Here is a 14,011-nt window from a genome sequence, read left to right on the forward strand (position 1 = left end):
TTTAACAGTTCATGTGGTATATAGCTCCTATAATCAGTAGTTAGTGTGATAGATATTACATTACAGTCATTTATCAGTTCATGTGGTATATAGCTCCTATAATCAGTAGTTAGTGTGATAGATATTACATTACAGTAAGATTCATAACAATTTTTAACAAATCTTTCTTTATTGATCCAATATGAGTTTCCAGTAAAAATAATATAATAGCATTTCATCCGCACAACATATGTTACATACGACCCTACCGACAATGTCTTTTGTTCAATACAAGAACTCATCAAATGGACTGGGTATGCGACACATAGCAGTAGAATAGCTCCAAGTGCCTTTTATATGTCCAAATATTTTTTTACACTTTTTCATCGATTTCTCTTCAGCAAGAATCACATTTGAGAAACTAACCAACTTGGACTATCCTGGCAACACCTACTATACCATAAGAAACCTTTCCTTGTACGAATGTCAAGGGTGGTGTAGGGACGAAGTGGACTGTGTAGCTGCAGTATTCAAATTTGTGGTCAACCCCATGACCCCTGTTCAAAATACTACCTGTCAGTTGCAGAACGAAACCAAAGCATCCCAGCTTGTAGTGGTTCCTCAAAAGAGTATCAATACTTACCATCTAACGAAAATACACGTTCTCTCAGGTGGGATTTTGTTTTTATCTTACTTTTTGATCGTTTAAAATAATATTATAAATCTGCAAAATTCAAAAGAAATAAAATATATCTGTTCAAAGCTAGATTCGCATAAGTTATTCACGTCAAATGACATTGTAATTAGTAAACACTACCACTATCAAAATAAGATTTAAAATGTTCCAGTTAAACACTACTACTATCAAAATATACTTTAAAATGTTCTAGTTAAACACTAACAATATTAAAATAAACTTTAAAATGTTCCAGTGTTTTTTCCTCTCTCAGCTGGACAATTTTACTTTTTCTTTTTCTTACTTAAAAATATTTAAACCTTCATGAAATGTGGAATTCTTATTTTTTACAAATTGAATCTAAAATAAATTCTACATTTGAAGGGATGAATGATATTAATGTTACTTGAATATAAAATACATGAATTAATTAACGATTCTTAAAATATGGTAACATTGAACAGAAAATATGAAACAAATTGGTGCAACAAAATGGGTCGGAACCATTGAATTTATACCGTATAGATATAGTTTTAACTGGTACCCTTTACAGGCTTTTAAGATGTGAAAATAATCCAATGTTGCCACAAGGCCGCTATTTTACGACATTAGCCACAAGGTACACCATCAAAGACACAAAGAATAACTAAACTTCATGAATAAATGAAATACAATTCAGTACTATTTATTGGCTACAGTTGGAGCAATACACAAACACAAAAAATGGGTAGATAATATACAAAATACTAATTATAATCAACATAAATTAATGACGATGGATTGTTTTGTTAGATGGTCGAGCAAATGTTTATGAATTGTTGTTTCTTACTAAGAACAAAGCTGCATAAAGGGCTATCTCTGCTCTGCCCACCACGGGTATCGAAACACGGTTTCTAGCAGTTTAAGTCCGCAGATATACTGCTGTGCAACTGGGAGGCTACAGTTTTAATAATACAGTTTTAATACAGGTTAAGTATATTATATTAATTTGTCATTACAGACCGCATTGCCATATCTAGTTATTGAGGTTAAGTATATTTTATTAACATGTTATTAGAGTCTATTTTGCCAAATCTAAGTATTCGGGTTAAGTATATTATATTAACACTGGGAGGCATGTCTATGAAAGAACAAGCTGTAAGAACATGTTAATGAACAATTACAAAATAATTAATTTATATAAAACGGCTAAAATGCTGGTGCCATAGTGAAACAATTGCAAACATATGTTTTTCAATGAAACATTCAGTTTTTGATTAACTTTTTTCTTATTTTTCTCTTAGCCGGGGGACCCCTTCGATCTGGGAGGGGGGGATAATTGTACACACCCCTAATCCGGCCTTATAAAAATGATTGAGACTTTAAGAAATATGAATGTTTACCAAAGTAAATTTCTATGTTGGTAATAATAAAAAAATTAACGTAAATATATATAGAGTAAATAATGAAGAGAAGCTATTGGAACGCCCCCCAGTGACACAACGATAATACTGAAGGCTTCGATACCCGTGGTGGGCATAGCACAGATAGCTTTGTGATTAACTACAAGCAAACAAAACCTGTTGGAACGGTTATGATAGCTTGAGATTTTCCAAACGTGTTAGGGGTTATACTTTTAATTTAACCAACATGTGTGAAATTTTGAATTCGATTCCGAGAGAAGCAAGAGCCAGAATACGCCCACTGGGTTGTCGTCTTACGACTCCAACATCCATTTAGCTCCATAAACGATTTATCTTACATCAGAAAATACTATTTTACAACAATCAACTAATATATATATATATGTAAACAACTTACAATATTTAATGTAAAAGGTGTTACAAAGATTGGGTTGTATAACAAGCAAAAGATAGCACTGATTTACAGTGGTGCTTAAACACTGTCTTATGAACTGGTTTGCTACATTGCGACCATAATATGACGTAAACATCATGAGTTATTTCCAGCTATATTTACCCATAATTGCACCTTTGCAGCAAGTAGTGTGTTCTTTCTGTCATGTGAAAAGGACGGGGACAAAGGTATTTTTAGCTAATCATTCACCTCAAATAACAACCTACACAACTATAAGGTTACGCGCAAACAGGAAGAGCCAAGCAGTAAAAAAAAAATAATGATGTTGAACTTTTCTCTGGACAATTGGTAGACGACAAACTGGTATATATACAATAATATTATTCCAAGTGTGTTAGCTAACAAGATGGAATTTTTTAGTCTTACTGTTTCTACTAAGGGCGAAGGACAAAAAATCTTTGTTGAATTTCACGAAAATCTATTCAAGGGCTATCATCGCTAACTGTCCCTAATTTGGAAGTGTTTCTTTTGTTTGTTATTAAGCATAAACCTACACAAAGACCTATCTGTGCTCTACCCACCACGGTGTTAAGTCCGCAGACATGCCGCTGTGCCACTGGGGGAGGGGGACAATTTTGAAGTGATAGACTAAAGGAAAAGCAGCTAGTGAACACAACCCACCGCAACTTTGGGGCTACTCGTTACCAACGAAGAGTGGGAGTAACCGTCACATTATAGCGCTCTCACAACAAAAGGGAGAACATGTTCAGTGACAGGATTCGATCCCGCAACATGCAGATTGCTAGTTGATCTCTGTAGCCAACAGACCATGCCAGCCCCCAAGACTGTTCAATAAACTAGACATTTAATTTATTCATTTATCAATTATTTATATGTTAATAATTTCATTCTCCTAAGCATTTATAAACCATCTGTTGTTTCAGTAATAATCAACATGTTCGTAGTATTTTGAAAGACTCGCACTTTTCAACCCTAGTTCGATCATTGCTCCAAAATTGTTTGTATAAATGACATACAAAACTTGTTGCTATTAATGTTTGTTTCGGATTCATAGCGCTGAAATCAGAAATTCGATTCCCCTCGGTGGACACAGCAGATAGCTCGATGTGGCTTTGATATAACAAACACACACACACTTAACCACTGGACTATATATGGCACTATTTTGTATTAAACCTTTAACTTAGGTGAGGTTCGTGAATTTTTAAGCTCGTTAGTCATATAATTCAAGCTCCCCAGTGGCACAGCGGTGTGTCTGCGGACGTACAACGCTAGAAACCGGGTTTCGATACCCGTGGTGGGCAGAGCACAGATAGCCCATTGTGTAGCTTTGTACTTAATTCCAAACAAACAAACAAAACAAAATCTAATTCAAATGCATGTTATAAGGTTTGTACTTAGATCCAATTCAAAGTTTTCGTTAAGCTTAAGTATATATATTACAGAAAGGTACGAACTGGTGGCATCATGACTTTTGTTATTCCTTGTGTAAAATTTTCACTTCCTTAATTTTATATTTCGTTTCCATTTTGACGTTCTTCATCCCTTTTTTCTATTTACTAAATATATGTAGATTCGTGTTTCCTTCAATATATTTCTAAGAGTATAAAGTTTATAGATTTACAAGCCTGACTGTTTTCTTTTAATATATATTTTTTTTACTTGAAGAAAATGTTTGTAACCGACTTTGGGCCTTTGAGAAGATTCCCAAAAAGGCTCTTAGAGGATTGGACAGTATCATTGTCTTCACAGCTAATAAGAAGGAATGCCTCGCAGCGTGCCTAAATGAAAATCGTTTTACGTGTCGATCGGTTGAATTCAACTATATGAACCTACAGTGTCATCTAAGTGAATATGACAGAAGATCACCAGGGGTATTCATTGATATGATTGATATGGAAGAAGTGGACTACTTTGAGAATTCTTGTCTTCAATGTAAGCACATATAGATTCATTGAGAAATGAGTAAATAAACTGAATAGCTTATGAATTGGTGAGCTAAGACTATTAATCGATTTTTATCTGCTAGTGGCAATATAATGTTATTCACCAACGGAGAATCCTTGGTAAAAAAATAAACCTAGAAGGTTTCCTATGAAGATTGTAATAAATTGTTTTAAACCATATTTTTATTTTTTTAAAACCAAATTTGTACATTTTTAAAACCATATTTTTACTAAAAGATCTGACTTTAAATTGTGCTCATGCTCACTTACTCTCTCTTACAAGAGTCTGCCAATCTCAATGCTAGAAACCGGGTTTCGATTCCGGTGGTGGGCAGAGCACAGACAGGCCACTGTGTAGCTTTGTACTTAATTCCAAACAAACAATACAAAAGTCAAGAGTATGGCTCGAAGTAGAGCAATAAAAACAAAATAGAAAGTAACTTTTAAAGAAAATATAAAAACAAGAATTAGGAAATAAATTTTTTAATAAACTACTTTTTAAACTTATATAAAACTAATTAGAGTAGTTTTCTGTAAAATTATTTTATTGTCATAAAAGGAACAGTGAGGTTTGCTGTAAAAGAAACAGTGGGCATTTAAAAAAAAAGAAATAATGGGAATTGTCTTCAAAGGAACAGTGGGGATTGTTTATAAACGGCCCCCCAGTGGCACAGCGGTATGTCTGCGGACTTACAACGCTAGAATCCGGGTTTCGATACCCGTGGTGGGCAGAGCACAGATAGCCCATTGTGTAGCTTTGTGCTTAACTACAAACAAGCAAAGTTTATAAACGACACCTAGCTAATATTAGGACTCCTCCAAATATCGATATTTCAAATAGTGTTCATTTCGTTTTTTTCTTGGATTGTGCTTTCTATTCTGGTTGAATAGCTTTTGATAATTTGGAATTCATATTATGCCTCGAAATCATATAATCACATCTGCTTTAAATTACATATGTCTTGAGTGTGTATGAGTTGAGTGGAAACGATTTTACTATTTTTCCGTTTGATGTACCTTTTATATTCCTACTATTACCTCAAAGATGAATCCAATTGAAATATTATCAAACCTCCCATGTTCCCTCTCTTTTGTGTTCTAAGAATGTTATATATTTCACAAAAAGATGGAGACAAGAAATTCGCCCACTTTAAGCATGCTGAACAATGGTTTTACCAGGAAATTTTACACAAAACTTGTGAAAATAACCATTGGGGAAAAATAAACTAAATGACTTTATAATAATTTAAATATATATTTATATGGATACTCTGGTCTGCCTGAAATGTGAAATTGCTGAAAAACAACGTTCTCATTTTATTTAGCGAATGAAATATGCAGCTCTGAAGAGAGAAACTACGAGTATCCAACAGTGCCAATCTCTTTAGAATCATTGGTGCACTTCGTGGAACTAAATTATTACCCTGATAAAGAATTATTGGTAAGTACTTCTAAATTCAATTCTATATTTATCCCTTACTTCGTGCTTCTTAATCAAATATGCAATCAAGATGGACGTGCTCAAAGTTTGGAGTATAGAATTAATGACACAAAATATCGTGACAAAATGTTTAACGTGCCTACCATTTAGTGAACTACATAGTTAGAAAACCAGTTTATTTAGTTTGTACTACACAATTGTTGTTTTTTTTTTCTTTAAATTTTTGTGTTGAAAACTTGGGGTAAGGTGGAAGCTCCTGCAGTCTTTACATTTAGAACATTTCACTGTGGAGCTATTTTCACCTTGAACAGTGAATTGTACGTTTTTCTACATACTGTTTATGGAATAAGTGTTTTTTGTTTAGGAACACCAAAAACATCGTCTACATGTTGAACCCAGAATATAGGCCAGTGTAAAATGTGTTTATGCCATTATTGTTTACTATGTTTTTTCAAAAAAGAATGGCTTATGCACCTAGAGTGGGGAACTAATTATCCATGCTGAAGCTATCTAACTGAATAAAGTACAAATCATTGTACCGGAAGTGCATAACAGTAACAAGTTGCAACGGTTCCATTAAGTTCTGTATACATTTGTTTACTTTTTTCTTGGGGGAGGGGGTCTTGTAAAATAATTTGCGTGATAAATTGTATTGCTTCTTAGTGGAAGTTTGAAAGAATAAATTTGTAATATCTAGACTCGAAACTATGCATAGTGATACTACTGTTTAATCTATGTATGGCCCGGCATGGCCATGTGATTAGGGCATTTGACTTGCAATCTGTGGGTCGCGGGTTCGAATCCCCGTCCCACTAAACATGCTCGCACTTTCAGCCGTGTGGGCATTATAATGTGACGGTCTATTCGTTGGTAAAAGAGTAGACCAAGAGTTGGCGGTGGGTGGTGATGACTAACTGCCTTCTCTCTAGTCTTTCACTGCTAAATTAGGGACGGCTAGCGCAGATAGCTCTCGTGTAGCTTTCCGCGAAAATCAAACAGTCAAAATACAACATAAAATATAACAACTGTTCGGTTTTTCACATAGTTGAAACAGGACGCAATTTAGACTCTCGGAGAAAAGAACGCTAAAACCATGAACCACACAAAACGAATTAGAGCAACATTTATTACTAATTAAATCTAACGAATCTACTATTAACAAGCACTTCTCTGTATATTTTTTAATCATCATTCTCTCACATTATTTTCAATATAACCGTGCTATAACACTGCCCTTACACGTGATTAGAAATTCGTTGTTAGATCATTATTCAAAATCTATATAAATAATACGCTTGCGTTTGTCTGTCCAGAACTTTTCTCGCAAATTTCTCGATGAAAATTGGCTTTTCCATTCAGAATCACCTTACCTGTTTTTTGCCGAGTCAAATTTTTATTGCAACGAGCATGCAACACGATGGCACAATGTCGTTGCTATCACGTGACGACTAGCTTTGGCTAGCTTTGATTTCAACTTTAGTTTTTTATTTACAAAGTATTTCACACAAACAATATGTAACCCCTTGTAATTTCTTTAAAAAATAATATTACACTAAATTCAACTTGTATGGGCTTTGTCGAGTTATTTTGGTCTAAAATACGCATGCGCAGTTCATTCAAAACCACATGTTTATCCTTTTATGAACACGCATTCAGACGTTTATGCATATTCAGCTAAGTTTGCCTTCATTACAACTTTACATTTACTTTACTTTGCAATATTTGAACTTAGGTTAGTTTCATAGACTGCTATAAACACATTTAACTACTTTTTTTTACAACGGGTTTTATTCTCGTTTTTGTGAGTTTCTTTGTTTCAATTCGTAAAACTGTGTCATACACTGAACGCTCATAACTGCTTCATACTCTGTTTACTATTATAAATACCATTACTATACTTTATTGTTCACCTTTCGTGTAGTTTTATTAAATAAAGTTACGTCTACGTGAGTTTGTTTGTCTGACCGCGTAAATTTGTTTTTCAAATAGACCAGGATTTACCGACCTAACACATAATGCCTTCAAGAAAGTGTAACTTGAATGGCGTGCGTGAAAATGATAGAATAAGGAAAATTCAAGTGAAGGGTATGAAAACTACTGCAAATATTTTGCGGGTCGCGACTAGTACCAAGATAATTATGTTACGTTTTAACATTATACAAACGAACAAGAGTTTAAAAAAATTATTCAAAAGCTATGATTTCTTCAGATAAAATATTTTAATCTTTCAAGTAAGAAGTCGCGAGAAAAAGATAACATCGTGTTACCGGTGTACTTCCTTTAGGTATAGCATCTGAGCATGTTTTAATGATAAGCTTAAGTAAATTAACAAACAACGATTTATAAGCAAAATTAAGTGGTTTATTTTGAGGGAAACGTACAACAAATTTGGACAGGACATTGGTCTGTCTTCTTTACATAGAGGACAGACTATGGTACTATCGCAACAGGTAATATGCCCACCTCCCCCCCCCCAAAAAAAAACACTTCATTCTGCTTATATATCGTTGTTTGTCAATTTACTATTGTATTAGCATGTGCTTCTATACTCAATTAAGAGGTGCAAGGAAAAAACGTGAAATTTTGTAGTCACAATTTGTTATAGGCCTGAACCTAAAATAATTTAATGATTGGATTTCTATTACTTTTAAAAAAATACTTGAGGGCTGTTGAATGAGATATTAACAATTTATTGATATAAGTGGGTAATGTGGTTACTACAAGTCACATACAAAGCCAGCCTCAATCGTGACGTTTATTAAATAATTTCGACTTTCGTAGGTAAACAACGAAGAAGACTGTTTACGTCTCTGTAGCATCGAAAACGAATTTATATGTCGTTCTTTTCTCTATCGTTACGACGTCCACCCTAGACAGCCGAACTGCGCTTTTTACCACCTAGATCACATGACTTTCCAAGATGGCGCTGAAGCTTATTCTAATCCAAACCCGCTCCCTCTACTGGGAATTAGTAGTACTGCCGGGATTTACTTGGAAGCTGTTTGTGGAAGTAAGTTGGAATATATATATAACCAAAATTTCTGTTTAGTACGAATTCTTTCCATTTAATGAAATATTTAAGTGACTTCACTGAATAGATTAAGTACTCTATATTGCCTTAGTTAGTTTTAACGATAAGAAAGATGACACGGATTACACATTTCACAGACGATACTCGTGAAATTAAAAATCAATAATAAACCATAAAAGATTTCGTGTGTTAATTTTTTAATGCAGAAGTTTTATTAATGACTATAATATTCGTTATTTCTTAAAGCTAAACGCTTGAAACTTGTGTATTTGAGAATGATCACACTAGTGATCAAAACATCGTATCTGTTCTGAAAACAACAAATCTTACTTATTGTAAAAGCTGTAACTTGTTATATAATATAGTTAATCAGTAAGTAAATTCAGAACGAAACTTTTAAATGGAAGTTCGTTAAAACACTTCTGTATATTAAACAATTTTTAAATATGATCAGATTGAAGATGTATATAAGTTCGAACTGGAATTTTCAACCCTAACGGAACCTTATGCGTACATGGGCTAAACGAACAAATCAGAGGTGCAGGAATAGCCATTCCTAATTTTTAGCTACTGAAAAGAGAGAAGGCAACCAGCTAGCAGTACTCGCCGCCACCAGAGCTTTGAACCGAATATGAAATTGATTATCATTTCTATAAAGCCCAGACATCTGAAACTACGGAGTGTGTTCAACAGTATCACGTATCGACCATCCGATTCACAACCAATAATAAATAACCTTAACACTTAGTTTCTTTTACTTTATCACTTAGCGAGAAAATGAAAAGTTTTGTTTTTGGATTGGGTTTACTTACAATCGTTTTAATTTGTCTTTGATTGATGAGGAAAATGATCAATATGTGTTAAAGTTATTTATCGCATGTTATGTTAGATTATAGTGATTCATATATGTATATATATGCATTTATGTGTATATGTATGTGTGTGAGCGTGTATTTGCACCCTTATTCTTGTTATGTAAGATGTAAAAAAGTTAAAGTTTTTTCTTATTATTATTATTTTAAGTAATATTAATATGCAAAATTACGGGAACCGTAAATAAACCGAAATAAAATTGAAAATGATGTAAAGGTATTAGGAATTTTCTAATCTAATCTTAAATTTTTAAAATATTCTCAGACGGCACCACAAGACCTCAAACGGGGAGTGGTTCAATAGAGCCAAAAGTGCCACCTGGACCACTCGAAGACACGAAGACAACACCATCAACACTAATTACTGCGGGTAACATTGAACCAGGGTGTGATGCGTATGGATTTTGCTACGATGGTAAGTTAGAATACACAGATTATTTAAAGGTAAAAAAAAATACTGTTTATTTTAAACATTAAAATGATAATATTTCTACTTGATTTTTAGATATTCATATTCCTCACAGACTTTACAGCTACAATTAATTATTTACTTTACAAAATTCTATTTACCGAAATCGTCTTTACCATACTATATTGTTAGATCCAATAATAACTTAAAATATTAGTTATATAGTATTAATAATTTATGTCTTTGAGCTTATTATTTTGTATAGCTTGTAGTCTTTCAGAATAATTTATTCTATCTTAACACTTTCGTTCATCAGTTACCTTACAATGCACAGACAGATATATTAAAGTGTTTGTGAACACAAACCGTCCCTTCCATGGTCGTATCTACGCCTTGGGAAGAAGTGAAACGTGTAACTCCAACGTTCTAAACGGCCAAAAGTTTCGACTTAATGTGCCTCTAACCGGACAAGATTGTAACACAGAATCACTGGTGAGTAACAACAGCAAGTGAAAATTACTCATTGTTCTAATGAATAACAATATATAGCGATTCAGGCTTCTGCTTCACATTGGCCCGTGGCTCCAAATAGTGACAACACATGACAGTTGATTTTTCTAGTTGGCACTTACTCGTAACCCCAGTAAGTGACAACACGTGACAGTTAATGTTTATAGTTGACACTTACTCGTAACCTTAGTGAGTAACAACACGTGACAGTTAATGTTTCTAGTTGACACTTACTCGTAACCCTAGTAAGTGACAACACGTGACAGTTAATGTTTCTAGTTTACGCTTACTCGTAACCCTAGTGAGTAACAACACGTGACAATTAATGTTTCTACTTGACACTTACTCGTAACCCTAGTGAGTGACAACATGTGACAGCTAACATTTCTGCTTGACCTATGTTCATAATTTTACGAATGACAACTCCTGGCAGTTAACATTTCTCCTTTACCTATGTTCATAACTTTATGAGTAACAAGACATAGCAGTTCATCCTTCTACTTGACATTTACTCATAAAAGTATTGAGTAACAATAGCTCTTCTTTCTAATGCACATTTGTTGTACACGACTTAACGTAGTATATTATCTTTCTGCTTGATCTTTATTCATAGCTCTAACGAATGACAAACACAAAGAGATGAACTGCATTAGAGAGATGAACTGCATTGTGTTTGTCACTCGTTAGAGTTATGAATAAAGGTCAAGTAAGTCACTCGTTAGAGTTATGAATAAAGGTCAAGTAGAGAGATGAACTGCATTGTGTTGTCACTCGTTAGGCAAGTAAATGCTCATTATGTAGCAAAGCCTGTACAGTGTAAATAAATGCTCATTATGCAATAAAGGCTCATTATGTAATAAAGGCTCATTATGTAACAAAGCCTATACAGTGTAAATAAAGGCTCATTATGCAACAAAGTCTGAACAGTGTAAACAAGGATTCCTCATGTAATAGAATTTGCACAATGTAAACAAGGACTGAGCTTATTATATAATAAAGCTTAAACATCTATTCTTGTAAAATAGGTCCTTGTTCTGAACTTCAATGTGAATTATTAGTTAATAAAACCCTTTGTATAGTCTTCACTATTTTTGACACACACAAGCCTAGTTAAATGAGTGTGAGACTTAAACAAAAACATTTGTCTAACCAGTAACATGAAATCCAAATTATATGACACCATGGCACATTTTTTGCGAGGTAACAGAATTTTATTATAGAATACACACTTTTTCTTCCTTATATATATAACTAATTACAAAACGACTGACTGTTACTTATTATAGACTACTCAGTGTAGCAAAGTTCAAGTAGAAAGATGAGATGCCATGTGTTGTCACTCAGAGTTATGAACAGAGGTCATGTAGAAAGATGAACTGCAACGTGTTGTCACTCATTAGAGTTATGAACAAAGGTCATGTAGAAAGATGAACTGCAACGTGTTGTCACTCATTAGATTTATGAATAAAGGTCAAGTAGAGAGATGAACTGCATTGTGTTTGTCATTTGTTAGAGTTATGAATAAAGGTCAAGTAGAGAGATGAACTGCATTGTGTTTGTCATTCGTCAGAGTTATGAATAAAGGTCAAGTAAACAGATGAACTGCATTGTGTTGTCACTCGTTAGAGTTATGAATAAAGGTCAAGTAGAGAGATGAACTGCATTGTGTTTGGCTCATTATGTAACCAAGTCTGCACAGTGTAAATAATGGCTCATTATGTAACAAAGCCTATACAATGTAAATAAAGGCTCATTATATAACCAAGTCTGCACAGTGTAAATAATGGCTCATTATGTAACAAAGCCTATACAATGTAAATAAAGGCTCGTTATGTAACAAAGCCTCTACAGTTTTATTTACATTGTATAGGCTTTGTTACATAATGAGCCATTATTTACACTGTGCATACTTGGTTATATAATGAGCCTTTATTTATACTGTATAGGCTTTGTTACATAATGAGCCATTATTTACACTGTGCATACTTGGTTATATAATGAGCCTTTATTTATACTGTATAGGCTTTGTTACATAATGATATTTTAACGACAATAGGCATGTTTTGTTACATTCTTCAGACTTTATCACGTAATGATGCCTGAATTACAACAAACAGTAAAGATCTTGTTATATAAAGAGTCCCGACTAAGGCGAAGCTGTGTGTACTTCGTTACATAATTATCTTCCACTTACACTATACCGATATTGCTATGTAATGACATATGACTTTCACTGTGCAGGATATGGATGCATGTTACCCGAGTTGCACGCATTGTTACATAATGGTACCTCAATTACACGGTGCAAGCTTTGTTACACAATAATGTCTTAGTTGCACTATTTAGCCTTTAAACAGGTGATGTAAGATATTATTTAAAGTAACTAATAGATAAATAAATAATAAGTAACTGAAACGTCGACGTAGTTTAATTTTTCTGTTATATCACATTTTAATTTGTTTTGTACCTATTTATTACCGAAATTTACGGAATAACTTCAAATACTGCAGGCTTTGTTACCTAATAAAAGTTAACTTATCGCCAGATACTCTATATAGCTACCTAATGATAGTTGCTTATCGCCAGATATTCCATATAACTTTATTACCTACTGAAAGTTATTTATCGCCAGATACTCTATATAGCTTTGTTTTGTTTGAAATTAAGCACAAAGCTACACAATGAGATATCTGTGCTCTGCACCACGGTATCGAAACGCGGTTTCTAGCGTTGTAAGTCAGCATACGTACCGCTGTGCCATAAGGGGGGGGATAGCTTTGTTATCTACTGAACGTTAACTTATAGCCAGATACTCTATATAATTTTGTCACCTAATAAAGATTAACTTATCACCAGATACACTATATAGCTTTGCTACTTATTAAAAATTAACTTATCACCAGATACTCTATATAGCTTTGTTACTTATTAAAAATTAACTTATCACCAGATACTCTATATAGCTTTGTTACTTATTAAAAATTAGCTTATCACCAGATACTCTATATAGCTTTGTTACTTATTAAAAATTAACTTATCGCCAGATACTCTATATAGCTTTGTTACTTATTAAAAATTAACTTATCACCAGATACTCTATACAGCTTTGTTACTTATTAAAAATTAACTTATCACCAGATACTCTATACAGCTTTGTTACTTATTAAAAATTAACTTATCACCAGGTGCTCTATACAGCTTTGTTACTTATTAAAAATTAACTTATCACCAGATACTCTATATAGCTTTGTTACTTATTAAAAATTAACTTATCACCAGATACTCTATACGGCTTTGTTACTTATTAAAAATTAACTTATCACCAGATA

At 33.4% G+C, this 14,011-nt stretch overlaps 1 protein-coding gene across 1 annotated transcript in view; it reads left to right on the forward strand.

Annotated features, from left to right (window-relative positions):
- The window catches only part of LOC106459393, a 37,385-nt gene that overhangs the window by 12,529 nt on the left and 10,845 nt on the right, over window positions 1–14,011 (forward strand). The window contains exons 3-8 of the mRNA XM_013919009.2: window positions 381–650; window positions 4,142–4,408; window positions 5,745–5,860; window positions 8,642–8,870; window positions 10,029–10,178; window positions 10,489–10,664. Of these exons, the coding sequence (XP_013774463.1) occupies window positions 381–650; window positions 4,142–4,408; window positions 5,745–5,860; window positions 8,642–8,870; window positions 10,029–10,178; window positions 10,489–10,664 (1,208 nt within the window). The remainder of the gene's footprint in view (window positions 1–380; window positions 651–4,141; window positions 4,409–5,744; window positions 5,861–8,641; window positions 8,871–10,028; window positions 10,179–10,488; window positions 10,665–14,011) is intronic.

Source organism: Limulus polyphemus, unplaced genomic scaffold, assembly GCF_000517525.1.
Source record: "Limulus polyphemus unplaced genomic scaffold, Limulus_polyphemus-2.1.2 Scaffold601, whole genome shotgun sequence".
NCBI lineage: Eukaryota > Metazoa > Arthropoda > Merostomata > Xiphosura > Limulidae > Limulus > Limulus polyphemus.